Source organism: Cebus imitator, unplaced genomic scaffold (assembly GCF_001604975.1).
Source record: "Cebus imitator isolate Cc_AM_T3 unplaced genomic scaffold, Cebus_imitator-1.0 Scaffold147, whole genome shotgun sequence".
Classification (NCBI taxonomy): domain Eukaryota; kingdom Metazoa; phylum Chordata; class Mammalia; order Primates; family Cebidae; genus Cebus; species Cebus imitator.
The window spans coordinates 109298-137109 of NW_016107462.1; the positions used below are offsets into that span (position 1 = coordinate 109298).

General features: G+C 44.3%; 2 protein-coding genes across 3 annotated transcripts in view; one reads left to right on the forward strand and one right to left on the reverse strand.

Annotated features, from left to right (window-relative positions):
* Window positions 1–9327, forward strand: part of SLC25A26 (solute carrier family 25 member 26) — a 68913-nt gene extending 59586 nt beyond the window's left edge. Inside the window, exons 4-6 of the mRNA XM_037743554.1 lie at window positions 616–680; window positions 1673–1746; window positions 8920–9327. Coding sequence (XP_037599482.1) covers window positions 616–680; window positions 1673–1746; window positions 8920–9037 — 257 coding nt within the window. The 3' untranslated portion in view covers window positions 9038–9327. The remainder of the gene's footprint in view (window positions 1–615; window positions 681–1672; window positions 1747–8919) is intronic.
* A 641-nt stretch (window positions 9328–9968) lies between these two features.
* LRIG1 (leucine rich repeats and immunoglobulin like domains 1) overlaps window positions 9969–27812 on the reverse strand; it is a 124340-nt gene continuing 106496 nt past the window's right edge. For both annotated transcript variants that reach the window (XM_017542756.2, XM_037743557.1), the window contains 8 exons: window positions 26440–26603; window positions 16819–17139; window positions 14944–15225; window positions 14077–14496; window positions 13384–13509; window positions 12630–12776; window positions 11761–12045; window positions 9969–11669 (listed from right to left, as the gene is read on the reverse strand). In XM_017542756.2, coding sequence (XP_017398245.1) covers window positions 11443–11669; window positions 11761–12045; window positions 12630–12776; window positions 13384–13509; window positions 14077–14496; window positions 14944–15225; window positions 16819–17139; window positions 26440–26603 — 1972 coding nt within the window. In that variant the 3' untranslated portion in view covers window positions 9969–11442. The remainder of the gene's footprint in view (window positions 11670–11760; window positions 12046–12629; window positions 12777–13383; window positions 13510–14076; window positions 14497–14943; window positions 15226–16818; window positions 17140–26439; window positions 26604–27812) is intronic.

Genomic DNA, 27812 nt, shown 5'->3' on the forward strand with positions numbered 1-27812 from the left:
CAACATAGCAGGACCTTGTCTCTACAGGAAATTTAAAAATCAGCTGAGCGTGGTGGTGTGCATCTGTAGTCCTGGCTATTCAGGAGGAGGCTAAGGTGGGAGGATGGCATGAGCCTAGGAGGGTGAGGCTGCAGTGAGCTGTGATCACACCACTGCACTCCAGGGTTGGTGAGAGACAGTGAGACCCTGTCTTCAAAAACAAAAAAAGACAGTGGCCCATAGAAAGTCATGAACCCTTTGGGAACCATTAGGAGCAGTATATCTCACATACTGAGATCTGGCTGTATACATGTATGTCATATGTACATATTCATCATATATGTACACACACAAACACATTCATTAGATTGCTAGTTAATGAAAGAGCAAGGTAAATTGTGGAGCCCTGTATTTTTCCCCTGAGTGGGTAGAGCATTTTCTTTTACACACAGTTCTGTATCACTGCAAAAGAAATGAAGCATATGGGTAGATTTTACTTGTGTGCATCCTGTTCTTGCATCAGGTGTACATAATGACGATGTGATTTGGGCAGAGTTAGGAATTCTAAAAAATTACAAAATTATCATCTAGTCAGTAAGCAGTATCTCACTTGGGTTTTGGGTATTATTTGCACAGGTGGCTTTGCTGCTGCAGTCACCACACCTCTAGATGTGGCAAAGACAAGAATTATGCTGGCAAAGGTAAGTGGTGAAATAATGTAATAGAGACGTTTCAGATGCTCATATCTGTCAGCACTGGGACTACAGGTATATGAAGTGAATACAAATGGCTACCATTTACCTGTAATAGCATCTTATGCTGCCTGTGGAAACTAACAAAGCTGCTACCAATGGAGTAATGTCCTGAGTGTCTATATAACATTGTACCATATCACAATCATTTTCACCTATGTTACATAAGCATGTAGGGCCGACACGGCCATTGCCTGGTAATACTATCTTCAGATAAACTCTGTTTTTACTGGTGACAAACCTAAGTCTCAGGTTGACGAGCTTCCTGCCATGCCGCAGGTAACTGACAGGCTTTGAACCTAAGGTTGTGATTGGCCTTAACTGGATGACTTAAGACAGTTGTCAGAAATGTTTAAACAATTTTGTTTAAGAGAAAAATTGTTTTTTAAAAAACCCTCACCAGATGGAGAGTTGAAAGAATGCCATACACATAACATACCTGCACCAAACCAAAACAGAAAAAGTCCTAGCTGTGTGGAAAAGTAGAACAAATATGGGCCAAATTTTAGTGTAGTGGTGGCACAATCCAAGCTAAGACATTGGTGATGATTTAAGTGGAACATGGCGCTCTATTAAATATATTTATTAGCTGCTTAGGCAGGTTTCATAGTTGTATCATTTACACGAATGATTCCCGTCCTCCTCGTATTGCTTCATAGAGCTTCTGTCTTTCTCCTGTTGAATCGTTGTTCATCAGTCATCTGGTGAGCTCTGAAAAGCAGCCTCCCATGTGGCATGGGCCACATCCCTGCTTGCCTGCGTGTCCGAGTGTAAGTGCCTCTGAGCAAGCAAGCCAGGTCCTGACTGCCAGGAAGCTCCCTGGTATCTGACAGTGTTCTAGATGAGGGTGATACGGAGCCGTGTGTCTGAGGATATCTGGGAGGCAGCTGTGTGATGGGAGCTTCAGAAGATAACGGGTTTCTCTTTGTCTGTTCACACAGGCTGGCTCCAGCACTGCTAGTGGGAACGTGCTCTCTGCCCTGCACAGGGTCTGGCGCTCACAGGGGCTGGCAGGGTAAGACGAGGAATGCTCTCCTGCCCTTCTTCCTCTCCACCACTCCTCCCCCTTTAGCCTGACTTTGGACAAACACATCTCCTTCCCTTCTGCTTATCTTCTGATTTGAGTTTCTATATATTGTGCAAAATATAATAGTTAACGTTGTATATATGAGGTAACATAGCAAGTCCAATTGACAGAGTATTCCAGCCAGGCGATTCTCAGCCTTGTCCATCTTGATGTTAGATGGAATTCACCTGTGTGGCCCTCACCAGGGTCTGGGCTGCAGTGATGAAATGGGCTTCTGGTTACACAGTGCAGAAATACAAGGGAGTGAAGTTAACATTGTTAGAAGAAAGCACTTCTGGTTTTGATACTTTTAACTGTGAGTAGTAACAAGTTACTTCCAACATACCACAGTGCAGGTGGTGGGACTCCACAGCTAGCATGGAGTGAGAACCACTGTTCTTCAGAAGTGCCTTAAACTTCTAGCTTCATGTCCTAAAAAGCTGTCTCTGCAAGGTATTTCAACATTGCTTTGACAGCATAAACTTGTAAAGCCGCCTGAATGTTGGGATCTTGCAGGCATGTGAAATAAAGATTTTTCTCTTAGGGACCATCTACCAGGGATTTGCTTGCAAGAGGAAAGCAGCGGCCTCCCTTTGGAGAGGGTCGGCAGCTGCTGTACGCAGGGTAGAGGCTGCTGCCTGGACTTCCGGCGTCTCAGCTGGCACTGCCACCTCCTCCTCCCAATGCCAAGTTGGATCACTTATTTGATTGTAGTTTTTGTGTGCCTTTGGCAATTTTAATCTCAGCTGTTTGATGGTCTGGAGAATGTGAAGTAGGTGAGTCAGGCCCCAGTTAAGGTTTTGTAGGAGAGCAGCCCATCTAGATTGAAATTTTCCATCTGCAAGTTTGAAAAGTAGGTGATCTTGGATGGTTTTGTTGAATGTGACAACCCTGAGGGATTGGTGTCGGGTGCCCGAAGGGATCACAGTTTTGAGACAAGAACTGCGGTGAAGCCAGAGGAATAGTTGGCTGTTGACATCTAGTAGGAGCGTGGGAAGGACAGAGTGGGGGCATGTGTGCTGTAGGCCTGCCACTTGGGGCTACCATGTCATGAGGAAGTGAGACCCTGGCTGCTCGCATCTGTGGCACATTCATTCTGCTGCCAGTTTGACAGTAAACAAAGGAACCATGTGAGAAAAAATGAGTCCTGAAGCCACTTAGCCAGTAGCAGGTAAAAGGTCCTTATGGGCTGGGTGCATGGCTCACACCTGTAATCCCAGCGCTTTGCGAGGCTGAAGCAGGAGGATCGCTCGAGGTTAGGAGGAGACCAGCCTGGGAAGTATGGTGAGACTCTGTCTTTAAAAATAAGTAAATAGCCGGGTGTGGTGGCATGCACCTGTAGTCCCAGCTACTCAGGAAACTTATGGATTGCTTGAGCCTGGGAGATCAAGGTTATAGTGAGTTACATCTGCGCCACTGCACTCCAGCCTGGGTGACAGAGCAGGACCTGTCTCAACAACAGAAAAGTTGGTATGTGTTTCAAATAGCAATTGGGCTACATACACGGAGAAGTCACATGCAGTGGTTTTTTTTAGACTGTGAAGTCCAACTGCCAAATTTCACTGTCTCACCGATTTCAGTGTAGTTCATGTTTGATTCTGTGGCAGCTGTTGGGCACACCTCATCTGTCGACCGTAGCTCTGTGGAGCTGTGCAGAGCTGCAGCCCTCTGCCCTTCTAGAGACAGTGGTGACAGGTGGGGATGGCGTGGTCGGCTGGCAGCCTCATGGCCCCGAAAGCTGGCAGAGTCACATTGAGTAGATGATTGAAGATAATCTTCCCTGTCCTGGTTGTGGCTTGTACTATACTTGACATTATAAGTCCCAGAAATACAAGCAGAGGAGGAATGTCTTCCTCGGGCCAAGGGCCTGTCCCTGTCCCCACTGTCAGCTCTGAAAAGGTCGTCTGGATTTTTGTGCCTCTTCTGAAGCCTCCTAAGTCATGGGCTCCAGTTAGTCTGTACAGTGTAGTCCTTAAGAACATTACAGACAGCAGCGGTTGTCACTTAAGGGAGTTTTAATTCATCCCTTATTCATGATTAAAGACAATAAATAATTTGACAAAAACCAGTAACAGAAAAAGCTGACGGCTGTTATGAACAGAGGTCCCAGGCACCTTCAGCCTGAAGGTGTCTCCGCCGGCTTCCTCAGTTGGGCCTCTGGGTACACAGCGCTGCTGCCACCTCCTGTCTCCTCCCCTGGGCGCGCACTTGAGTTTACTAGGTACTCTTGGGCTTCTCAGCAGGCACCATCTCCTCACCTTGGGATGGAATGGTGCTGCCCTCTCGGGGTCACGTCAAGTGACCATTTTCATCTTTCCATGTTGTCCACACAGGTGAAGACCTTGTTCTGGCACATACTGGGAATACACATAGAAATATATTAACAAACATCATGTGTTCATTCAGCCCAGCAGCCAGAAGGCAGATGGGGAGCCTGCCCACCTCGATGTCCCCTTCCTGGTTTTCTTCACTCATCAGCTGGCTTTCTGTTTTTGTTGATTGTGCTCTTTATGTAGTAGCTGCCACTACTGTGAGCACCCCTTTCTTCTCAGTGCTGTAAATGCTTAAGTTTGCTCTCATTTAATCTGTGGGCACTGGAATACGGTCCTGCTCAATTCAGAAGTCTTCACCTGCGAGATCGGCTGGGGTGCTTCCTATACAAATTACTCCATGTGAAGGCTATAATTACGTAAATAGATTCAGTGGTCATCTAGTGAAACCATAAACTGCTTCCATCTGCCTCTGGCTAGGAGCAGCTGAGCTTGTGAGAAGCAGAAGCTGAACAAGACGCTGGCGTTTAGAAGTAAGGTAGTAAAGGCAGGAGAACTTTGTGGCCAGTGTAGTCTTCTGCAGCTCGGCTCCTGCTGGCATCCCGTCTAGCACCCTTTCCTTCTTAGGGTAGGAGCCGGAAGGCTCTTCTGTTTTTCATCTGTTTTTCATGCCAGAAGGACATAGCGGTAATGTATGAATTTCTGTCCTCACCACGCACCCTATGCAAAAACAATTTGCATGATGCTGTGCTTTTTTTTTTTTAAACAAGTATAGTTTAGTTTTCAATATGATTTTCATGGTTATTTTTAGACAAGTAAAAGGGGTCCTTAACCTTACGTGCAGTATTTTAATGATGTAAATCCTTTGTTAGCTAACTACAAAGGGCCCCACAAAACTCTTCTTAAGCCTCCCATTTTCCTTAGAAGTGCTGAGTGCTGCAGAGCGAGGCTGCCTCCCTCGACAACTCAAAGGTCTTGGGAGAAAGGACGCAGCCAGGTGCTAGGAGCAGCTGGCAGGGACCATCTTCCTGCCACATTTCTCTTCCAGGCCACCAGCTTGCTTGTCACAGAGGCTTTTCCCATACCTTAAAGGATGCACAGCTACTGCTGGCATAACTTGACCATTTTCAGTTTTCTTCCATAGACCCGCCCAGAAATCTTTTCACTTGCATATGCAGTAGTTTGGCCTTTATAACTCCTGTTGCTCACAAAAGTATTAGAGGCATCCCTTGCTTAATTGCACTTCTCAGATAGTGCATTGTTTCCAAATTGAAGGTTTGTGGCAACCCTGGTTGAGTGAGTCTTTCAGAGCCCTTTTCCAGCAGCACGTGATCACTTTCTGTCTGTGTCACATTTTGGTAATTCTCACCTTTCAAATGTTTTCATTCTGTCTGCTGTGGGGTCTGTGATCAGCCATCTTTAATGCTACTATAATTGTTTTGGGCATCCCACACTGCGGCCATCAAAGAGGGCAAGCCTAATTGGCAAGTGTGGTGTGGGTTCCGGCTGCGCCTCCAACCAGCCATTCCGTCTCTTTCCTTTCCTCAGGCCTCTCTTCTGTGAGACACACTATTGGAGTTAGGCCAATTAATAATCCTCTAGTGGCCTCTAAATGTCCAAGTGAAAGAAAGAATCACATCTTTCTCATTTTAAATGAAAAATGAGGGCTGGGCATGGTGGCCTACACCTGTAATCCCAGCATTTTGGGAGAACAAGGCAACAGATGGCCTGAGTGCAGGAGTTCGAGACCAGCCTAGGTAACAGGGCAAACTCCATCTCTACAAAAAATACAAAAATTAGCCGGGCTAATTTTTAGCCCTGGTGGTATGTGCCTTTAGTCTTAGCTTCTTGGGAAGTTGAGGTGGGAGGATCACCTGAGCTCAGCAGGCAGAGGTTGCTGTGGGTCATGATCGTGCCACTGCACACCAGCCTGGGTAACAGAGCAAGAGCCTGTCTCAAAAAAAATTAACAAATGAAAATCTGGAAATGATTAAATTTAGTGAGGAAGGCATGTAGAAAGCTGAGATCGGCCAGAATCTAGGCCTCTTGTGACAGCCAAGTTGTAAATACAAAGGAAAAGTTCTTGAAGGAAATGAAAAGTGCTATCCAGTGAATACACAAATGATAAGAAAGTATAACAGCGTCACTGCAGATATGAGGAAAGTTCAAGTATTCAGAATAGAAGATCAGACTAGCCACACATCCCTTTAGGCCAAAATCTAATCCAGAGCAAGGCCCTACCTCTCTTCCATGAAGGGTGAGAGAGGTGAGGAAGCCGCACAAGTCTGAAGCTAGCAGAGGTTGATTCATGAAGTTTAAGGAAAGAAATCATCTCTGTAACAGAAATGCAAGATGAAGTGGCAAGTGCTGATGGAGAAGCTGCAGCAAGTTATCCAGGAGATCTAGCTAAGATCGCCAGCGAAGGCGGTAACACTAAAAGCAGATTTTCAATGCAGACGAAATAGCCTTCTATTACAAGAAATGCCATCTAGGACTTTCTTAGCTAGAAAGGAGATATCAAGCCCTGGCCTCAAAGCTTGAAAGGACTGGCCCACTCTCGTTTAGGGGCTAAAGCAGCTGGTATGTTTAAGTTGAAGCCAGTGTTCATTGACTATTCTGAAAATCCTAGAGCCTTTAACAGTGCTGGTGAATCTACTCTGCCTCTGCTCTACAAATGGAACAATAAAGCTTGGATGACAGCACATCAGTTTACAGCATGGTTTCCTGAATATTGAAGCCCATTGCTGGGACGTACTGCTCAGAGGAAAAGATTCCTTTTAAAATATGACTGCTCATTGACAATTTACCTGGCCACCCAGGAGGTCTGATGGAGATGAACGTTGTTCTCATGCCTGCTAACGCAACATCTGTTCCTCAGCTTGTGGATCAAGGAGTAATTTTAACTTTCAGGTTTTATTATTTAAGAAATAGATTTAATAAGGCCTTGGCTGCACCAATAGTGATTCTTTTGCTGGATGTGGGCAAAGTAAATTGGAAGCCTTCCAGAAAGGATTCACCATTCTAGATACCAGTAAGAACATTAGTGGCTTCATAGGAGGAGGTCAAAATATTGACCATGCTAGGACGTTGGAAGAAGTTGATTTCAATCCTCATGGCTGACTTCAAGGGGTTCAAGACTTCAGTGGAGGGAAGTACATAACTGTAGATGTAGTGGAAATAGCAAGACACTCTAGTTAGAAGTGAAGCCTGAAGATGTGACTGAATCGCTACAGTCTCATGATAAAACTTGAACGGATGAGATGTTGGTTCTTAACGGATGAGCGAAGAAAGTGATCTGTTGAGATGAATCTACTCCTGGTGAAGACACGGTAAACACTGTTTTAAATGACAATAAGGGATTTAAAATATTTCATCAATTTAGTTGAGAAACAGTGGCAGAGTTTGAGACAACTGATTTCAATTTTGAAAGAGGTTCTACTGTAGGCAAAATGTATTGTGTGCTACAGAGAAATCTTTGATGGAAAGAAGAGTCCATCAATGCAACAATTATTATTTTTGGAAATTGTCACAGCCACTCCAACCTTCAGCAGCCACCACCCTGGTCAGTCATCAGCCATCATTCAAAGCAAGACCGTCTACCCGCCAAAGATTACAATTTACTGCAGGCTCAGATGCTCATTAGCATTTTTTTTTTTTTTTTGCAGTAAAGCATTTTAAAAGTAAGGTATGTACAGATTTTAGACATAATGCTATTGCATACTTAATAGACTATAGTATAGTATAAACAACTTCTCTGTGACCTGGGAAATGAAAAAATTAGTATGGCTTGCTTTATTGCAATATTCAATTTATTACGGTGGCCTGGGACCAAACTTGAAATATCTGTGAGGTTTGCCTTTACTCTTGGTAAAAAGGTCCAAAGGGTATGGAAACATGGGCCAGGAATGTGTCGTATAATCCATAGACAACAGTCATTCAGTTTAGGACACATCCCTCGCATGCCTTTTAGACGTGGAATCATACTATAGCCCTTGGACTTGGTTTTTTAAGCCTAATCTGTTTTGTAATTTTTTAATGTTGGCATCTGTGGATTTCCTCATCTTTATTAGTTACATAATCATCCACTGTGTTTATACTGTGCCATAACTTATGTATCCATCAGCAATGCCACAGTGTAGATCTTTGAACAAGTATCTATGAGTAGGTATGGGGGGCAGTTTTAACGAATGAATCGCCCCTTTATATTCTTGTGGCATTGTAGTTTGTGTTTCTGATTATTCTACATTGCACCTTGGCTGGTGAGTGGCCTTGGACTGTGCAGGTGTAGGCGTGCTGCCCCCTTCACAGCCACAGCTCATTTGCCTTTAGACAGAAAAGGAACACAGGGAATCCATGAAGGTTTGACTCGTTGTGACATCACGTTTTGGGGTCTCAAAGGACAAAATGCAACTGAGTTGGTGGAGCGGCTGCATTGCCCAAAAATCTCTTCAGTGAGCGATCCCCTGGAGACCACTTTGGAGGTCTGGGCTGGGAAGTGCCTTCCAGCTTTACCTAGGTTTCAGCTCTTTGATGCCTTTTTTTAAAAAGTCAATTTCATCATCTCTCAAAGGGAGAAATGGCATGAAAGTTGTAGAACTATTGTTAGGACAGAGCCATTGCTTGCCTTATTTGGGAGTGCTCACAAGTCTGCTGTTTGGTAGTTAGCCGCCTTGGCCAACAAACAGCTGGGCTCACACTTCAAGCCTAATTGGGGATGTAATTTAGTGACACTCTGAAAGAAAAAAAAAGGTACGTTAAGTAAGTGCCGTGTGTGGTTTAATGAGCAAGCTGTGGGTATTGGAATTTAACCTTTTAAAAATACAACATTAATAATGCTGTTTTTTTCCCCTAGATTATTTGCAGGTGTCTTCCCTCGAATAACAGCCATCAGTCTGGGAGGTTTCATCTTTCTGGGGACTTATGACCAGACGCACAACTTGCTGTTGGAAGTTGGCAGAAAGAGTTCTTGAAGCAGAGACAGCCTCACCTCCACTTCTGTCAAGAGAGGGGCCTGCAGTGTAAACCCTCCTTCTGCTGAGCAGCTGTCTGAGCTACAGGCCCCAGTGCCAGCGAACAGTTCTGCCAAGATGCTGGCATCGAAATTGTGCCATCTGTGGTATAGGCTGGCTAGTATAAAGTCAGTGGCCTTTATGCCAGAAAAGAGAAGAAAATGTGGTCCCTGGCGGTACTGTGAACCGTTTCCTCAGAACCTCTTAATAAATACGTTTGGTAATGCTGAGGCCAGGCCTTTCAGAGCTTTGATTTGATTTCTGATCTTTCATTTCCTGCCACCTGATGGTGGATTCAGCAGAAGGCAAGATGGTTACAATTTTAAAAGGACACTTGGGGAAGAAGTTGTGTATGTGGGTGTTTCTCCCCCTAGTTAATTCCTGGTGTGTAAGGTTAAGGCTTTGTTGAACAAGAATGAACTACAGGTGCATAGCAAACATTCTTTTTGGGTAACGAGGCTGCTGATTTTAATTACCCTCAGATTTCACCTATAAAAACACAATTGTATTGTTTTACAGAGACGTGTCCAGCGCCCCCTGTGATGTGTGAGAGAAAGCAGTTGCAGCTCAAGTGACTAGGTGGGCCCAGCTGGCTTCACGCAGGAGGGCACGATGGGTGAGCCATTCCCGGTATTCTACATGTCAGGCTGAAAGGAGGGCCTGGGCCGCTTTGAAAACAGCGTTGCTAGAAATAGGCAGGATGAAATAGGAAGGTCACCACACTTTGAGATTTTAGAGCTTGACTAACAAGCTCCAGGTGTGGAAGAATTCAGAACACGATCTCAGGAATCTAGCAGTGTTGTCTGCCCTGGAGCCAATATTCTTTCTTTCTTCGGGAAAGATAATTAAGGCAGAGTGGCTGTGTTTGTAAAAGAAAGACCACCAACTATACTGACATTTATAAATGAACCTTTATTAAAGACACTTCAATGCCATTTGTTAGACACTTCAATATTTTACATGGTTTTCAATGTACACTGTACCAAAATTTCTATAAATAAATAACTTTGTACATAAAAGTAATACTTCCTCTTTCACATTGCCTCTCAGAAGCAGCAAATTCACATATTTTGTGGAAGTAAGATTAGTCAGTTAACTGTCGAGAACAAAATTCTAAATGTGCTTACCTTTTGAACAGTGATGACACCTGACAGTAAAATTGACATTGTTAACTATTTTCTCAGTAACTCCCTTCAGCTTTTGGCCAAAGGAACATTTTAAGGACCTTGTTTGTTTCTATGTAATTTTTACTAAATTACACATTGGCACTCACAAGATGGTTAGCTACAGGTCTCAAAAGTGCAAATACACCCAGAACCCAGGTCAAAGGTGAAGTCTTTTCCAGTCCCAGCTCAGTTTTCATCTGTGCGAGGGAAAGGCACATGGACAGCCCTGCTCTGGATCCTCAGTAGAAATAAGGTAGCCCTGAAAAGTAAGAACTTCCTCCTTTTTATCCCCCAAGGCCAATGTAATGCTAATTATATTGGCAGAACGAAAACATCACTATAGAAAAATCCACAGGTACCAACACCAGCAGCCTTTACCTTAATTAAAAGTCTCAAATAGCAATCGAATGATACTGATTGATAGGGCCACATTTGCTTTTATCATAAAATAAGCTTCAGAGGAGGAGGAAAGGCAGTGTGTAACTGTTCTGACCACTTGGATTAACAAACAACCCTCATTCTACTCCTGAAAGACAGACAGACACCACTTAACAGGAAAAGCTATTCACTGCAGTGTGGACGGCACCTGCTCCCGTGGCGCTACAGGGAGGCCTGTGACAGAGGCATCTACACACAAGCAGTGCTCACCTGAAGCTCCTTCCAGCGCACGTGGAGTGTGGAGGCCAACCGAGCAGCAGCCTAGGGGTCTGTATATGAAGTGCAATACAAATCCAAGCCCTTCCATCCTTCCCCACCCCACACCAGAAACTCCTGGGAACAAATGTGGTTGTAGCCTTTATAAATTCCAGCCATGCGTTAAGGCACCAGAACTATTTCCCCTCCCCCCCCTCCAAAATTAAACAGCAACCTGATATGAAAAATAATATTGTCAACATTGTATAATTTTTTTTCTGTTAACCATGCACTAAAGATTAAAATAGCCTCTGTAAAAGATATATATGAAATCTCTGAAAACTCTTATGTACAATGGTATCAAATACTTTTTCTGCCTTTTGTACACAAATACCCTCTTGCATTTCTGTGCTTCAGATGCAAGTCCTGTGAACGACGGATACTCCACATGGCAGTTACAACTATATCCATCCACATCAGTGACGCCTGAACCCAGGCTTCCTCACCGCCTCTCCTACCTCTCTTTCCCGTAGAGATTGGCATGACAAGAGCTGAGGTAGACAAAACCTAGCTTTTTGGTGCCAACAGCAGGGGCACCCTCTGTTTGCCAGGGAGCTGTCCTGTTAGTGGTGTGGACTCGAGACTGGAGTCACATGCTTTGGGGAGGTGGCCATTGGAAACAAGCAAGTGCTGGGCTTCTGTGCGCTCTGGGTTGCTTGAAGATAACGAAGATGATGCAGGCTGCAGCTCTGAGTCTGGGTCATACAGCCTTGCTAAAGTCCAGGAAGAATCCCCTACAAGGAAGGAAAGGACCTGTCAGACCCCCACCTGACTGGTGTAGCAGCTCCCCACCCACCTGTTAGTGGCTCCTCAGAAGACAGTTACCTTTCCCGTCTAGAGATGCCGCTGGCTTTTTCTTCACAGCCGCCAGCATTCTGTCGTGGTTACTGGGGTAGAGCGACCCCTGGCACTCAGGGCAGGACCCAGCAGCAGTCCCGCTGCACTGGTGATGTGGAGAATGCTTTCGGTCACTCCCACCCGCCTCCGGGCCATGCGGCGCACCTGGCTGCACGCTGTCTCTGGACACAGGCTGGGGGTGGAAGGCTTGTTCCCTGGAGTAACAGTCCACCTCAGTGCTGCAGTCACTGCATACAACCCGGCCACCATGTTCTGAAGGACAGCACCAAAGAAGGGTTAGAGCCACTCTTCATCCCGTACAGAGAACAGGCTGCTCAGCTCTTCCGTGCCAGGTAAGAACGCTAACTGCAAACACAATGCATGCTTCCTCCCGCCCCTAACTATGTCCTCAGAAAAAGACTGGGCAAACACCAAGCCGCTCATGAATGGGTTTTTCGCACTCTGACAATGTAGTCTTACTACTTGGGGGAAAAAAGTCATTTGCCTTAGGTACCATGCAGCATTGGGTCTATTCAACAATTAGAAATTACAGCCCTGGTGCAAAGGTGCTGACAAACATTGGGTTCGTGCCTTGCCCCTTATTTAAGTTGCTCATTAAATAAGTTGCTCATGGATCTAGAAAATCCATGTTCAGGCTTAGCATACCACAGATTGATGTAGGAGAAACTATTCTGGAATTAAAAGAGAGCGAAGCCCAAGCTTTGCATTTATACACTGAATACCAGATTTGGAGACAGCTGTAGACTAATAATGTGTCTCCCCCTTTCATGTAGTGACTAGGTCAGCCCAAATTTCCATTTCCGAAAGGAAGACTGCAGATGGGAAGCATCTCATACCCATCTGATGTGGCCCAGGTGTCCCTTCAGCTTTCTCTGTCGCTTTCCACGGCTCTTCGTGGTAACCAACACAGAGCTTTGGCTGCCTGCAGGCAACGCTGTGAGCATCGGCCTCTGCAAAGCGGCTTGGATCTCTTGGACAGACACCTGCGATGGATTCCAACACAATCAGAAACTCTGGGCTTAGTATTTCACAGGAAGTCTTATGAAAGGAATGGGCAAGGCCACTAGAACAGTCATTTTTTTTTTAAAGTTCTCTAAAGTGGTGGGCTGTTGGTCTAGCAAGCAGCATGTTTTCTAATACTGCTTCCCAGCAGGCAGGCCGGCCTGTGAAGTGAGCAGCTCTCTGCAGGGTGAGCCGCTACAGTCTCAGGTGAGTGCTCAGAAGCCCTCCATCGTTGGAAATATCTCATCCCGGTGCCAGCTTTCTAGTATGAGACTGGAGCACAGAGCAGATCTGGGCACATTCTCCATGTAAGGAATGGGTTGGGTGGGAGCCCCGTATTGCCCTTTGTAGCTGCTACGCCAGCCAATCCTACTTTACCCTGCCGGGGAGATGCTAAGCCCAATACAGTGACTTCCTGGAGGGCTTTAAAACCTTGCAGAACTCATGAAAGCTGGGTCCAAAATAGCAGACCTTAGTCACACAGCTTTCCATCTAATGCCAGCTACATGCCCTGCAAAGAGCTAGAGGCCACCTCCAGCACCCAGAGACATAGTCACAGCAGGGCTCTGCTTCACACTGAGGCCTTACCATTGCTCTCAATGTGCCCATTGGCCTGATGGCCACCCTCGGTCCTGACCACGGTTTCTTGTCGGTCAGAAAGGGTCCCCTGAGAAGAGAGGTAGCTTGGAACATCTGGTGGCACAATGGTTTCATCTGCAAGGAGACAAAACAAATGAAACACCAGGATCACAGTGACAAGAAATGCAGACACATGTTCACTGTCAGGCTCAGAAGCGGTATCCTCCCAGTGCTGACCATCAGGGCTGGGCAGAGCGCGAGTGTGGAGTCCATGTATGCAGCAGGCCCTCCCAGCGCCTGCTCAGCCTTACTCTACACCCAGTGTGAAGAGCGCAGCAGGCAGATGCCACAGGAGGTGGAGATGAGTGATGGGAAGGGAGCCAGGATGCACAGAAGCACCACGCTGGGAGATTGTTTCAGCTACAACCTATGATGTGGCAGCAGGGCCTGTGCACAGGTGGCCCCTCAGTTACCAAGGAGAGGGAAAACTGCAGGGTGTGGCAGTTACTTCTGTTTGGGAGCATTGCTGTTAAAGATGAACTTCCTCAAAGTCAAAATGGCAATCAGTGGGACTAAAGCCTCAGGAGTTCTGAACGCACTGTGCTTCTTTCAAAAGCCACTGGACCACCCCCCCCCCCCAGTTCCCCAGCATCACTGTCGTTCCCCCCTCCCTGGAAGTCAGCTCCGCCAGCAGGGCCTGACCTGTGTTGGTGACACTGTACTCCTCACTCTTCTTCCTCGTCTGGTAGATGATGCACACCCAAACCAGCGACGTTAGAACGATGCTGCTCACCACGGCGATGGTGAAGATGCCCACCGTGGTCCCATCCTTCCTGCAGCTGGCCGCAGGCAGGATGCTCAGCTGGCTGTGAGCTCGCTCTGTGCCCAGGGTGTTAGACATCTCACAGGTATACTGGCCCGCATCCTCTGCCACCACATTCTGAACCACAAGCAGCTGGTTGTCAGGGGTCAAGTGGTGCCGCTCAGTGAGGCTCAGCAGGTGGTCCCCCTTGAACCAGGTGATGCGGGGCGGAGGGTTCCCAGTCGCTTTGCATTGGAGGGCTACCGTTTCTCCCACAGATAACACACGGTCTTCCAAGGGCACTGCCAAGGATGGGGTCTCTGCAAAAGGTCAGCAGAGAACTTTTAGTCATTCTCAGGGCCTCAGGTGCTTTGGCTCTGCCCTGTCTTTGGGACAATAGACAATCCAACATATCAATGAGATGCATCTGAGATCTTAGAATGGCAAGCTTTTTTAACACGTCAACTAACTTATCTCCACTTTGGGGGTGGTTTCCACAGGGGCAGTAAACTAATCTCTGCCCACAAAAGCCCCTGCTATTCCTTAACCATCCTTTTGACCAACCCATATCCAACTTGTCCAATTCTTAGAATGTTCTCTATCTAAACCCAGTGAAGAGAGAACCACCAAGAAAAATGTTAAAAAGCAGCCCCAAAAGGCCCACCACACCTATCACCCCTGGCCACACAGAGCAGTCTGAGGACCTTGGCTCTAGGTGCCTATGACATACACACATACACACACACACACATGAGCACTGGCCGAACCTAAGACAGTCAGGGTGGCATTAGCTGAAATGGAGCCGGCTGAGTTCTGGGCAGTACAGCTGTAAACCCCTGCGTCATCGATTTTCACATCAGTGATAAAAAACACGTCGTCGTCTGGCATGACATGCATGCGTCGCTCACGGGCAGCGGGGAAATCCGTGCCTCCATCCTTCTGCCAGGCAATCTGGGGGTTCGGGTGACCTGTGGCAGCACATTCGAGGCGGGCCATGGTGGTGGTCCGGATGGTTATGTCATGAGGCGTTTTGGTGAATGATGGCAACACTGGAAAATATACGCATACAGGCTCAGGTTATGGGACAGCTAGATGCAAAGCCAGGAAGTGTGCCCCATCACTGTGCCCCATGCCAGTTCACTTCCTCACCACCGTTTCTGCCAGGGTCTGCCCAGGACCACTCCTGCCACCTGGGAATCAGGAACCCCCAGCCTCTCCCACCACAGCTGGAGCACTTCCATCAGCCTTGCCTTATACCTGAGCAGCTGGCTATAGTCCCTTCAAAGTGAAGGCTTATACCTTACATGGCAATGTCTAGATGGGGGTTGCAGGGGGCACCCCTCCACACTAGGTAGGGCATGATGCTTGCCTGCCTTAATTACCCGCTAGGAGGTGGAATTACAGAGGGAAGGCAGACATGCCTACACCCTAGGAGAGCAATGGGATGGCTCATCCGTTTGGATGGGTGTTCCCGCCCACTGCCCAGGCAGGAAGCATTCAGCTTTCTCAGCCTGAAGATTGATGTCCCAGCACGAGTAGAAGGCATCCAGCCACATGTCAGGCACCACCACAGTTCCTGTCAACGTCAATTTGGGGGAGAGTCTAACAGTTACCTGAGTCTTCCAGAATCAGTAAGGACTTGGAATAAGCCAAGACAACCTGACCACAGTGTGGTAAAGATGTTTCCCTGTGGTCTGTGGGGGCTTAAAGAACACGGCAGATCGAGCATTCTGATGATTGTCAAGCCAATTCTTTTTAACTAGAGGGTTAGTAATCAGGAAAACCCTACCAGGTTACTGGGGTGGAGCAGTAAACTACTCAAGCTATCTATTCCCCCACCCCTCAGCCCCAAGGCTGGTTCATAAGTAAAAACCTGTCAACTGCCAGAACACTGTGTCTGTCAGGCCAGGGCTCACACCAGCCTTGCACTCCACAGCCTCTGGAGAAGCAGCTAGCCTCTGACTCCAAGGCTGTGCCATCTACTCAAACAACAGCAGCTTCCCCAGGATAAGGGGATGTTTGGAATTTGGAAACCAGATATGCTGGATTATAGAGGATAAGAAATGGACAAAAACACAAGACTTAGCTCTCTGCAATTTGAACATCATAGCTAGTTACTGGGTTTTTTTTTGAGACAGAGTCTCACTCTGACACCCAGGCTGGAGTGCAATGCTGCAATCTTGGCTCACTGCAACCTCCACCTTCTGGGTTCAAGCTATTCTCCTGCCTCAGCCTCCCAAGTAGCTGGGACTAAAGGTGCATGCCACAACACCCAGCTAATTTTTTATTACAGACCAGCTATTTTTAGTAGAGATGGGGTTTTATCATGTTGGCCAGGATGGTCTCTGTCTCCTGACATCATGATTTGCCCGCCTTAGCCTCCCAAAGTGCTGGGATTACAGGTGTGAGCTACTGTGCCTGGCCAATAACTAGATTTTTAAAAGTTATCAAAAATAACTCATTGAGAATAAACCTTGGTATCTGCAAACTTTGCTCTGGGGCAAACCCAGGCAACAGTATGATTTAATACTGCCCCAGAGAAGTATGTCTCAGTCATCTCTACATGGACAGCTAAAAGGACAATCAGGAGTGGGAGCTGTAGGATTCTGGTACTACAACAAGGAAAGATGGTGTTTCCATACCATTCACAGTGAGCCTGGCCTTGTGTGAATAGGTGGAGCCGAAGTGGTTGGTGATGACACACTGGTAGCGGCCCTCATGCCCGAAAGTGACCTGGCGGAGATGCAGGATCGTGGTGTACTCCATCACCTCCCCATCCTGTGCGTGGACGTGGACAAAGTTCTCCATGTCTGCGTTGGTCAGGACTTCGTTGTCCTTCTTCCAGGCAAAGGTCATCGGGGAGCTGCTGCTGCTGGCTGCTGAGCACGTGAACCGTATGTCCTTACCTACCATAGCCATGGTGGTTTCTGGCTGGGTGATGATCTGTGGCTTCAGGAAGTCATCTGGGAATAGAAGGAGCAACTGTAAGACACCAGGTTCTGGGTATACACAGCAACCAGGTGCTGTTCATGCTAACACTGGCTCAGACACCAGGCAGGAACCAGAGCTTGAGGTCCCTGTGCATCCTCAGCCCCGCCACACATGCTGTAAGAGTTGCGCCAAGGACATTTGAGCCTCATCTAATTTTAAGTCTGAGTATTGATCACCTTTATGATCAAACTCCCTGATTAGAAATTAACCCACCAGTTCTCAGTTCTCAAACTAGCCAGCCGGCAGTTTCCTTAAGACAACTGGATCTGTCTGCTGACTTTCACACAAAACAGAGTCAGTCATGACTAGTCATGACTGCAGAGACCTTATGCACACACCTTACTCCAAAAGGAGGGGGTGTGAAACACTTCCAAAATGTCAGAATAAGGACCTCCAAAAACCTGCACCTCCATTAAAACAATGAAAACACCTGCAAAAATGGTCAAAACCAATTTTTTCAGAATTCTGGAAAACCAGAGACTTACAACAATCCATAGAGTGTTGACTCAAGAAAATAGTAAGAAACATGAGCTTTGTAGTGTTTTAACTAATCCTAAGCCTCATTCCTCTCTCTCCCAGCTCCATGGTAGCCTTGAAACCCCACAGCCTAGCAACCACTGAAGGGTCAGAATGCGTTCCCCAAAAGTCCTGTCCTCAGAACTGACACCATGTGGCGTATCTGGCAGCAAACTGCAGAGCTCCATTCAAAGGATTTGCAATGATCTGCCCTGATCTAGTTTGCCCAGCGGAAGAAGTCCTAGTTAGCCACAGGGGACATGACCACAACAATCAGCAGCCACTGTTCAACAGCACAGCTGTCTGAAGGGACAATACTCATGGAGCAAACAAGCAGCTGGCCTAAAAACTATAAAGGAAAATGTGGAGAATAAAATGTTGATAGTGGGCTTTGAAAAGGTCCAATACATTCCTGGAGATCTAGACAACCATGTGCACAGGCAGAGCCATGTGCACACCCAGGAAAGACCTGAGGGGGTGTCCTCATTTCTCACCTGTGGCTGAGCATGACTGTCTGCACAAACAGGAAGTGATGGCACACCCCAACACAAACACACAGGCCCTGGGTTAAAGGATGGGAGACAATGGTTGTGGGGACAAGGACTTCTCTGTCCAACCATTAGCTGACCACTAAGTTAAACAAGCAGGAACTTAAGGGGACAGACTTTCCAACCTTTGTCCAGGAAAAGTCACTAGGCAAGCTGTAACAATAAACGGCAACAGAAGCAAACCCTGGGGGAGGAGAAGGGGAATATCCAGTTTCCAGAGTTGCCACATTATTTTCTTTTAAACACCCCATTTTCAACAAAATATGATGAAACAAACAGGAAAACAGGTCAACAGAAACTGTCTCTGAGGAAGCCAGAGTTAGACTCACTAAAGAAACTTTTTAAACTGGCGATTATAGGTATGTTCAAACACCTAAAGGAAACCGTGTCTTAAAAAATGGAAAGTGTGAGAACATTTTATATCAATAAAGAGAAAAGTTTTACACATGAAGCAAGTAGAGATTTTGAAACTTGTATAATAATTGAAACGAAAAATTCACTAGAGGGGCTTGACAGTAGAACTGAATGAGCTGGCAGAAGGAAGGGGCAGGGAACTTGAGACAGTCAACTGAGATTATGCAGTCTGAGAAACAAAAAAGAATGAGGAAAAATGAACAGAACCACAGAGACTTGTGGGACAGCATCAAGCACAACGACATACAAATCATGGGAATCCAAGGAGGAGAAGAAAGAAAAAGAAACAGAAAAAAGTATTTTCAAAACAGTGGCCCCAAATTTGATGACAAATGTGTAGCCACATACCAAGAATCTCAATGAACTCCAAGTAGAATAAATTCAAAGATCCACACCCAGATGCATCACAGTCAAGCTGTCAAGTGCCAAAGACAAAGCGTCTTGAAAACACCAAAGCGGAGCAACTCATTACATTCAAGGGATCTTCACTAATATTAACAGCTGATTTTTCACCAGAAACCACAGAGAACAGAAGGCAGAAGACATTTAAATTACTGAGAGAGAGATGAGCAACTATGAAGTCTATATATTAAAAAAGGACCTATCCTTCAAAAATGAAGGGGAAGTTAAAACATTCCCATGTTTTTATTTTAAACACACACTAAGCAAGTTCACTGTTACCAGATGTGCCCTTACAAGAAAGAAGAGTATTCAGTATGGCTGAAATGAAAGAATATCTGATAGCAATTCCAATCCACACCAAGAAATAAAAAATCCCATTAAAGGTAACTATACAGGTAAGTACAAAACACAGGATACGTGTATTTTTGTAACTCTCTTCTCCTGATTTAAAAGATAACTACATAAAGCAGTAATTGTAAGCTGTGTTGATGGGCCTAATGAAAAATGTAATGTATATGACAGTAATAAAGAAGGAAAACTGGATCTTAATAGGAACATAATTTTTGCATACTATTAAAGTTAATTTCATTATTTATTTGAACTACATTGTTGTAAGATGTTATTTCTATGGGCAAAACTAAGAAAATAACTAAAAAATACATGAGAGAGAGAGTGTGTGTGTATATTTTAAAAACAGAGAATTAACATAGTACGCCAGAAAATATCTATTCAAAAACAACAACAAAAAAAAACTAGTCAGTAATGGAAAAATAATGAAACCAAAAGATAGGATAGAGCAAATAAGGGGCAAACTCTACCTTATCAGTAATTGCATTAAAAGAAAATGAATTAAACATTGTAATCAAAAGGCAAAGATTACCATAATGGATTAAAAAAGGCATGATCCAGCTACATGCTGCCTACAAGAGACACAGTTTGGAAGGCACCAAAAGAGAACTAAAATGCTCATACTACTAACAGACAAAATAGGCATTAAGATAGGAGTTTCTACTAGAGAGACAATAATATTTTATAATGTAAAAGAGTCAATGCATCAGAAACACATAAAAATGATAAATATACACCTAATGGATGGCCACAAAACATAAAATCTGACAGGATTAAAGGAAGAAACAGTGCAATTGTAATAGTTTGTACACTTCAATACGCCACTTTCAACAATGGACAGAACTTCAAAAAGTTCATGGAAAACGGAATTATAAACTTTATCTCTCAATATAATCTCCATCAAGTTCAAGACACTCTCGAATGATAATACCAGCCATTTAGTACAACCCTAAAGAACTGGGGATTTAAACATATTAATGCAGTCTTTTTTACATTATTAATGGAAGAAAAATGGGTACCCTTTAAAGGTTTTTAAAGATTATAACTAAAAAGTTAGATGGAGCCAAATCAGGACTTTAAGGACTTTTCACGCTACTGCACTCCAGCCTGGGTGACAGAGGGAGACTCCATCTCAAAACCCAACCAAACCAACAAAAAAACCCAAATAGACCTAATAGATATCAATGGAACACTCCACTTAACACCAGCATGAACATTCTTTTGAAGTACACGTGGAATATTATCCAGGATAGACCACAATTTTTTAGGTCACAAACCAAGTCTCAAATTTAAAAAGATGAAAATCATACAAAGTATCTTCTCTGATGGCAATGGAATAAAACTCAAAATTAATTGGGTAGAAAGAATAATGGGGAACTAATCTGTGGAAGTTAAACAGTTCACTCCTAAAAGGCAAAGAAGAAATCACAGGAGAAATGAGAAAATACTTTGAGATGAATAAAAACAAAAATATACGAAAACTAGGAAGTGGCAGCTGAAACAGTGTTTATACAACTGTAGATACCTATATTAAAGATCTCAAATTAATAATCTAACCTTTCAAGAAATTTAAAAAAGGATGAGCAAGCTGCATTCAATGCAAGCAGAAAGAAGGAAATAATAAAGATCAGAACAGAAAAATATGAAAATAAATAGAAAAATACAGACAAGCACTGAAAACAAAAGTAGGTTCATTGAAAATATCCACAAAACTGAAAAACCTTTAGATAGACTCGTTGGTGGGAGAAGCAGGCTCAAATCTCTAAACTCAGGAATGAAAGAAGACACACTATTACCAACCTTACAGTATAAAACAGGTTATACTATAAACAACTGTATACCAATAAGATAACCTGGTAAAAATTCCTAGACAGACACAAACTACCAAAACTGGCTCAAGAGGAAATAGACATTGTGAATAGACATTAACAAGACTGAATTAATCATTTTAAAACTTCCCATAAAGAAAAGCCCATGCCAGGTATGGTGGCTCACACCTGTAATCCCAGCACTTTAGGAGGCTGAGGCGGGCAGATTATTTGAGGTCAGGAGTTCAAGACCAGCCAGACCAACATGGTGAAGCCCTATCTCTACTAAAAATACAAAAATTAGCCACATGTGGTGGTGCACCCCTGTAATCCCAGCTACTCGGGAGGCTGAGGCAGGAGAATTGCTTGAACCCAGGAGGTGGGGGTTGCAGTGAGCCAAGATCACGCTGCTGCACTTCAGCCTGGGTGACAGAGCGAGACTCAGTCTCAAAAATCAGTAATAAAAACCCAGACCCAAATGGCTACACTGGTGAGTTCAACCAAATATTTAAGGAATTATTACCAGTCATTCGCAAACTCTAAGAGTATTTCCCAATAAGACAAAACCTAATCTCACACGCAAAAGCTACAAAACAACGTAAGTATAAATGCAAAAATCCTCAATAAAAATACTAGCAAACTGAATCTTACAATATATAAAGGTCATATACCACAAGCAAGCTGGATTGATCCCAAGAAGGCAGCATTGGTTTAAGATCCAAAAATCAAAATAATACACTATATCAGCAAAATACAGGGAAAAAAACCACATCACCTCCACAGATGCAGAAAAAAAAAATGACAGAATCCAACACCCTTTCATGACAAAAAAAACAAAAACAGAAACCCTCAACAGACTCAGGATAAAAAGGAACTTCTTCAATTTCGTAAAGGTCGGCTCTGAAAAATCTACAGCTAGCAAATACTTAATGGTGAAAGACCAAATGCTTTCCCACCAATTTTAGGAAAAAGACAAAAATGTCTGCCCTTACTACTTTAATTCCACATTGTATTAAGAGCTTCTAGCCAGGGCAATTAGGCTAGAGAAAGAAATGACAGCCATCCAGACAGGAAAGGAATAAGTAAAGCCACTGTTTTGCAAATGACATGATGATCACATATAAAGAAAATCCTAATAAATTTATTGAAAAACTTAGAGCTAATAAATGATGTCAGCAAAGGCGCAGGATACAAGATCAAGATAAACAAAATTCAACTGCATTTCTGTACACTTGCAATGCAAATCTCATTTTTTAAATCCAAAAGTGAAATTAAGAATTTCATTTACAATAGCAAAAAGAATAAAAACAAATAAATTTAACACTAGTTCAATGAAAATGACAAAACATGACTGAAAGAAATTTTTAAGAAGCTATGAAAAAAAGGGTGAACAGACGGCCCATCTTCATGGATTGGAAAGACTTAATACTGTTAAGTTGCACTACTTCTCAAATGAGTCTATAGATTCAATGCAAACCCTATCCCACTTTCCTTTACTACAGAAATCGACAAGCTGATCAAAAAAAATTATAGGGAAATGGCAAGAGATCCATAACAGTCAAAACAATTTTGAAAAAGAACAAATCAGAGGCCTTTGTAACACTAAGGCTATAAAACTCTTAGAAGAAAATCCAGGAGGAAATCTTTGTGACCTTATGTCAGGCAAATAGTTTCTCAGGTATGACATCAAAAGCACAAGTAATAATAGAAAAAATAGAGATAATGAGGTTCATCAAAATTCAAAACTTTTGCATTTCAACGATCAAGAAAATAAAAGCCCTCAGACTGGGAGAAAATGTTGGCACAACATATATCTTATCAAGGTCCACTGTCGAGAATACATAAAGAACTCTTACAACTAAACAATGAAAAGACAAGTGAACACTGGCAGATGATTTAAATAGCTGTTTTTCCAAAGAAAATATATATATAAGTCCAATAAGCATGTGAAAACATGCTTTAGGGAAATGCAAATCAAAACCACCATGAGACTCCACTTCACACTCACTAGTATAGCCAAAATAAAAAAGACAGTTAATAACACATGCTGGCAGCCAGGTACAGTGGCTTATGCCTGTAATCGCAGCACTCTGGGAGGCTGAGGCGGGTGGATCACCTGAGATTGGGAGGAGTTCGAGACCAGTGTGACCAACATGGAGAAACCCCATCTCTACTAAAAATACAAAATTAGCCGGGCATGGTAGCGCATGCCTGTAATCCCAGCTACTTGGGAGGCTGAGGCCAGAGAATCGCTTGAACCCGGGAGGTGGAGGTTTTGGTGAGCTGAGATCGTGCCATTGCACTCCAGCCTGGGCAACAAGAGTGAAACTCTGTCTCAAAAACCAACCAACTAAACCAAAAACACATGCTGGCAAAAATGGGGAGAAACTGTAATTCTCATGCACTGCTGATGGGCATGTAAAATCATGAAGCCACTTTGGAAAACAGTTTGGCAGCCCCTCAAAAAATTTACACATAGAGTTAGCATATGACCCAGCAATTCCATTCCTAGGTCTGTACCCAAAAGAATCACACAAAACCTTTTGAATCACACAAAATTCAAAACCTATGAATTTTCATAGCAGCATTATTTATAATAGCCAAAAGGTAGGCACAATCTAATGTCTATCATCTGATAAATGGATAAAATGTAAACCCATATAATGAGATATTATTCAGCCATTAAAAACACAAATTGAAGGACTGATACATGCTTACAAATTATGCTAAGAAAAGCCAGTTACAGGAGGCCATATATTATATGGGTCCATCTATGTTACATGCCCAGAAGAGGCAAATGATAGAGACACGATGAGATTAGTGCTATCGAGGGCCTGGGGGCAGCGAATAATAGCGAGTGATTGCTAATGGTATGGGGATCCTTTCAGGGGTGATGCAGATGTTCTAAAATAAGATAATAGTGATGGTTACACAAGTTGTGACTACTAGAAAAACCATCAGTTTATTTATACATTTTAAAGGGGTAATTTTTTATGATATGTAAACTACATTTCTTTGTAAAACCAGCTTAATTGAGAATAGTTCATCTACACTACAACTCACTCATCTAAAGTATACAAGTCAATGGTTTTTAGCATATTCACCAATATGGGCAACCATCAGTCACTACAGTCAATTTTAAAACATTTTTATCACCTCAAAAAGAAATGCTGTACATTTTAGCTATTACCCCTCTCTTTCCACTACTCTCCTTAAACTACTACTAACCTAATCTCTACCTCCAGAAATTTCCCCATTCTGGACATTTCTATTAATGGGATCATATAATCTAATAGTGTTTTGTGGCTGACTTCTTCCACTTAGCATGACATTGTCAAAGTTCATCCACATTGTAGGACTACCGATTACTTTTACAGCCTAATGAATATTTCATTGTATGGTTATACCACCTTTTGTTCATCCAGTCATCAACTGACACCTGAGTTGTCCCCATAGTTTGGCTATTATGAATAATGCTGCTATGAACATTCAAATAGAGGTTTCTGTGTGAACATATACATTCATTTCTCTTGGGTATACACCCAAGAGTGGAACTGCCAGATCACATCATAACTGTATGTTGAACTGAGGAACTACCGAGACTGTATTCCAAAGTGGCTGCCCCAGTTTACCCTCCCACCAGCAGTGCAGGAGGGTTCAGATTTCTCCCTGTCCTCACCAACACTTGTTATCATCTGAGTTTTTTATTCTAGCTGTCCTAGTAGATGTGAAGTGGTTATGCTTCACTTTTTTAAAAAGGAGTGGGAGACTCCCACGGAGCTTGAAACCTTATCTTCTGCCAAGTGTTTTCATGATTCTCATTAACACCTAATGTTTTTGGAGGGTAAAGGCTTGAGCTAAAATGTAGATGTGAAATAAACAACTCCTGGAATTTAGAATATGGCAGGGCCACAGGCTGGGGGCTAGATGAGTGTACCAGAAGTCCTGCCTGGCTCACCCAAAGAGAAAGCCTGCCCTATGGCAAGAAAGGGGAGGGAGTGGCAGAAAGCTTCCTTGAGGGAGAACTACAAAAATGTAATGGTCAAGGACTTGATGACAATGGACCAATGAACAATAGATTATACAGCCATCTGTGCCTGGAGAATGGAACTGTGCACACATTAGATTCCACACAGAAGTCTCTGTAAGACAGACAGTATGAAAAGCTCAGTATGGAGAGCTGCTGCCATGTTCACAGTATGTTTAAAACGTCCCCTTGGTCTGCATCCAGAGGAAGTTCGGCAGGCCTGTTTTCAGAAGTGGCCACAGTGGAGGCAGGGGTAGATGCATGGAAGGAGGATGCACACATCTTGCCTCCAGCAGGCACACGCTATTGCTATGGCCGGAAAGCAGGATAGAGAAGTGGCCCACAGGGGTCCCCATATGGATGGGTGAGCTCCTGGTTAGGATCCTCACAGCAGGGATCTCAAGGCTCAAGGAGACCAGTGAGTACAAAAGGCAGGGGGGACTCAAACCTGCCCAGCAGTTCCAGTCAGGCCTGGGAATCCCACTGTTGCTCCCGCTTAAAGCAAAACTCCAGGAAAAACTCAGAATTCATCTCATTCTTTGACCATGTCTTCCTGACTATGAGGCTGTGTCATTCCTGTCTGAGCTGGCCTGCGTGTGTGTTTTCAGCTGTTCAGCATTTTCCGTGCTCTCTGCAACCAAACTTGGATCCTGACCCCGAATCAAAAAGACTCCAAGAGCTACGTTCCGGCAATCAGAAGGCAAAAAGAATGTAAAGCTGCAAGTGCAGATTTCAGTGGTTTGGAGAAACAGAAAGGGTACAAGTCAACATCAAGGACTTATTTTTACTACAGCCACTGTTCTCCTGAGACTTGTTCTTCCTGTATTTAACCTTTCATTCTTGGGGTTGGAAAGAACACACATTAAAACCCCAGCCTTATACACTGAGTAAATTCACAGCTAAACCTGGGCACCAGAGCTCTTCTGAACAACAGAGCTATCTTCCCGTAACTGATTATTCTGATTTGCAACTGAACCAACTTATATTCCCTTCTGATTAAATGCATGTCCTCCAAGAACCACATAATGAGGCAACTCTACGGTAAATACTGTGTGTGGTTTCAGCGAGAAATAAATTGCATCTAGCAGCTGATCTGTAACCACAAGCTGGGGTTTACTCTGATCACAGGAATTATCCCCATAATGAGGAGTACCTCCTGGCTTCTTTGTCCTTCATGAATGAGAAAAAAAGTTACAAAGACAGTCTTACCACACACGAAACTCTCCGGTGGCACAGAGAAAATGCTCTGGCCCTTCAGTGATTCTGGGTGGGCACAGGTGGCTGTCACAGAGGCCTGCAGCATCCTGCCCATTAGCCATGGGGGCAGCCACTTCAGCTGGCAGTCACACAGGAAGCTGTCGCTGCTGATATGGCTGAAAGAAACACAACAGTGGATGCTTCAGGTGCAGCTGCAAAGGAGGAATGATATTCCCTTCACAGACAGAATGATCTGTTGACCCTAATCAGCTTCTCAAGTGAACACCAGCATGCTGGAAGGGGGAAATGGTTTTCCTCACAGTTCTGCTCCAATTTCCCAGGGCAGTTCATATAACTCACCTGAAGATTTTGAAAAAATGCAGTTGCTGAGTGACTGGGTTAGTCCGGAGTGGCACCCACGATTCTGCATGTCTCACAGGCTCGCACCTGATACTGGGCTACTGGCCCAGGGACCACAACGGGAGTAGCAGCAACCTGGAGCTTACCCATGTTCTGGGACGGACACTGTTCCTGTGTGACCCTGGGCTGCCTTCTCGCTTCTCCTGACCTCTGACACGTCCAACAGTGCTGTGCTGCCACTGTCCCGACTCTGGTTTCCACTTTCCTGATACGCTATTTAGGCTTCCAAACTCAACCTAAGACTTTGATCCAAATTCTGCAACAAGTTCAGAGGAGGGTTCTTTTGCCTCATGACTGTTCCTTTTTCATCTGGCAAAGCTGCATGTTTTCTTACTTCCAATGTAATAAGCCTCGCCACCATGCCACGCTTTGTGCCTTGATCCCTACACCAGTATTCTTCAGGGGGCCGGCAGAATTCAGCTCTGCTCCCTAAATAGTGCTTGTTAGTTAACTGCCACTGCCCAGGGAGCATGAGAATGCACAACTCTAGTTTTGTGAGGCTCCAACCAAAACAGAGAATATTTTCTTTTTCATTTCTCAGCAACTAAGGATAAGCTTTTTAAACAGAAATCGGAATCGCCATCTCAGCGGACATTCCTTCCTGAGGAGTCACTTGAAGATAAGTCAACCAAGAGTCTAGCTGCCCCGTTCCTGGAAGGCCTCAGCGCTGTGAGCTAAAGCATTATGGCTGGCCCATGATAAGGGAAAAGACTGGGAGACAGAACACACAGGCTTCCCTGCAATAAAGTGTCTCTAGGACACGATGACAAGCAGGGGGCACAGGTATTCTCAGAAATTCCAAAAACACCATGCAGGCCAAGAGCATGGCCTCAGCTGCCTTCTCCACCCACCGCGGTCGTCAGACATCAACAAAGCAACCAGATAGCCTTCCGTTTTCTTCTATTTCTCTCCAGATTTCTAATGAATGGAGAAACTGTCACAGCAAGAAAGAATGAAAGAAGTAA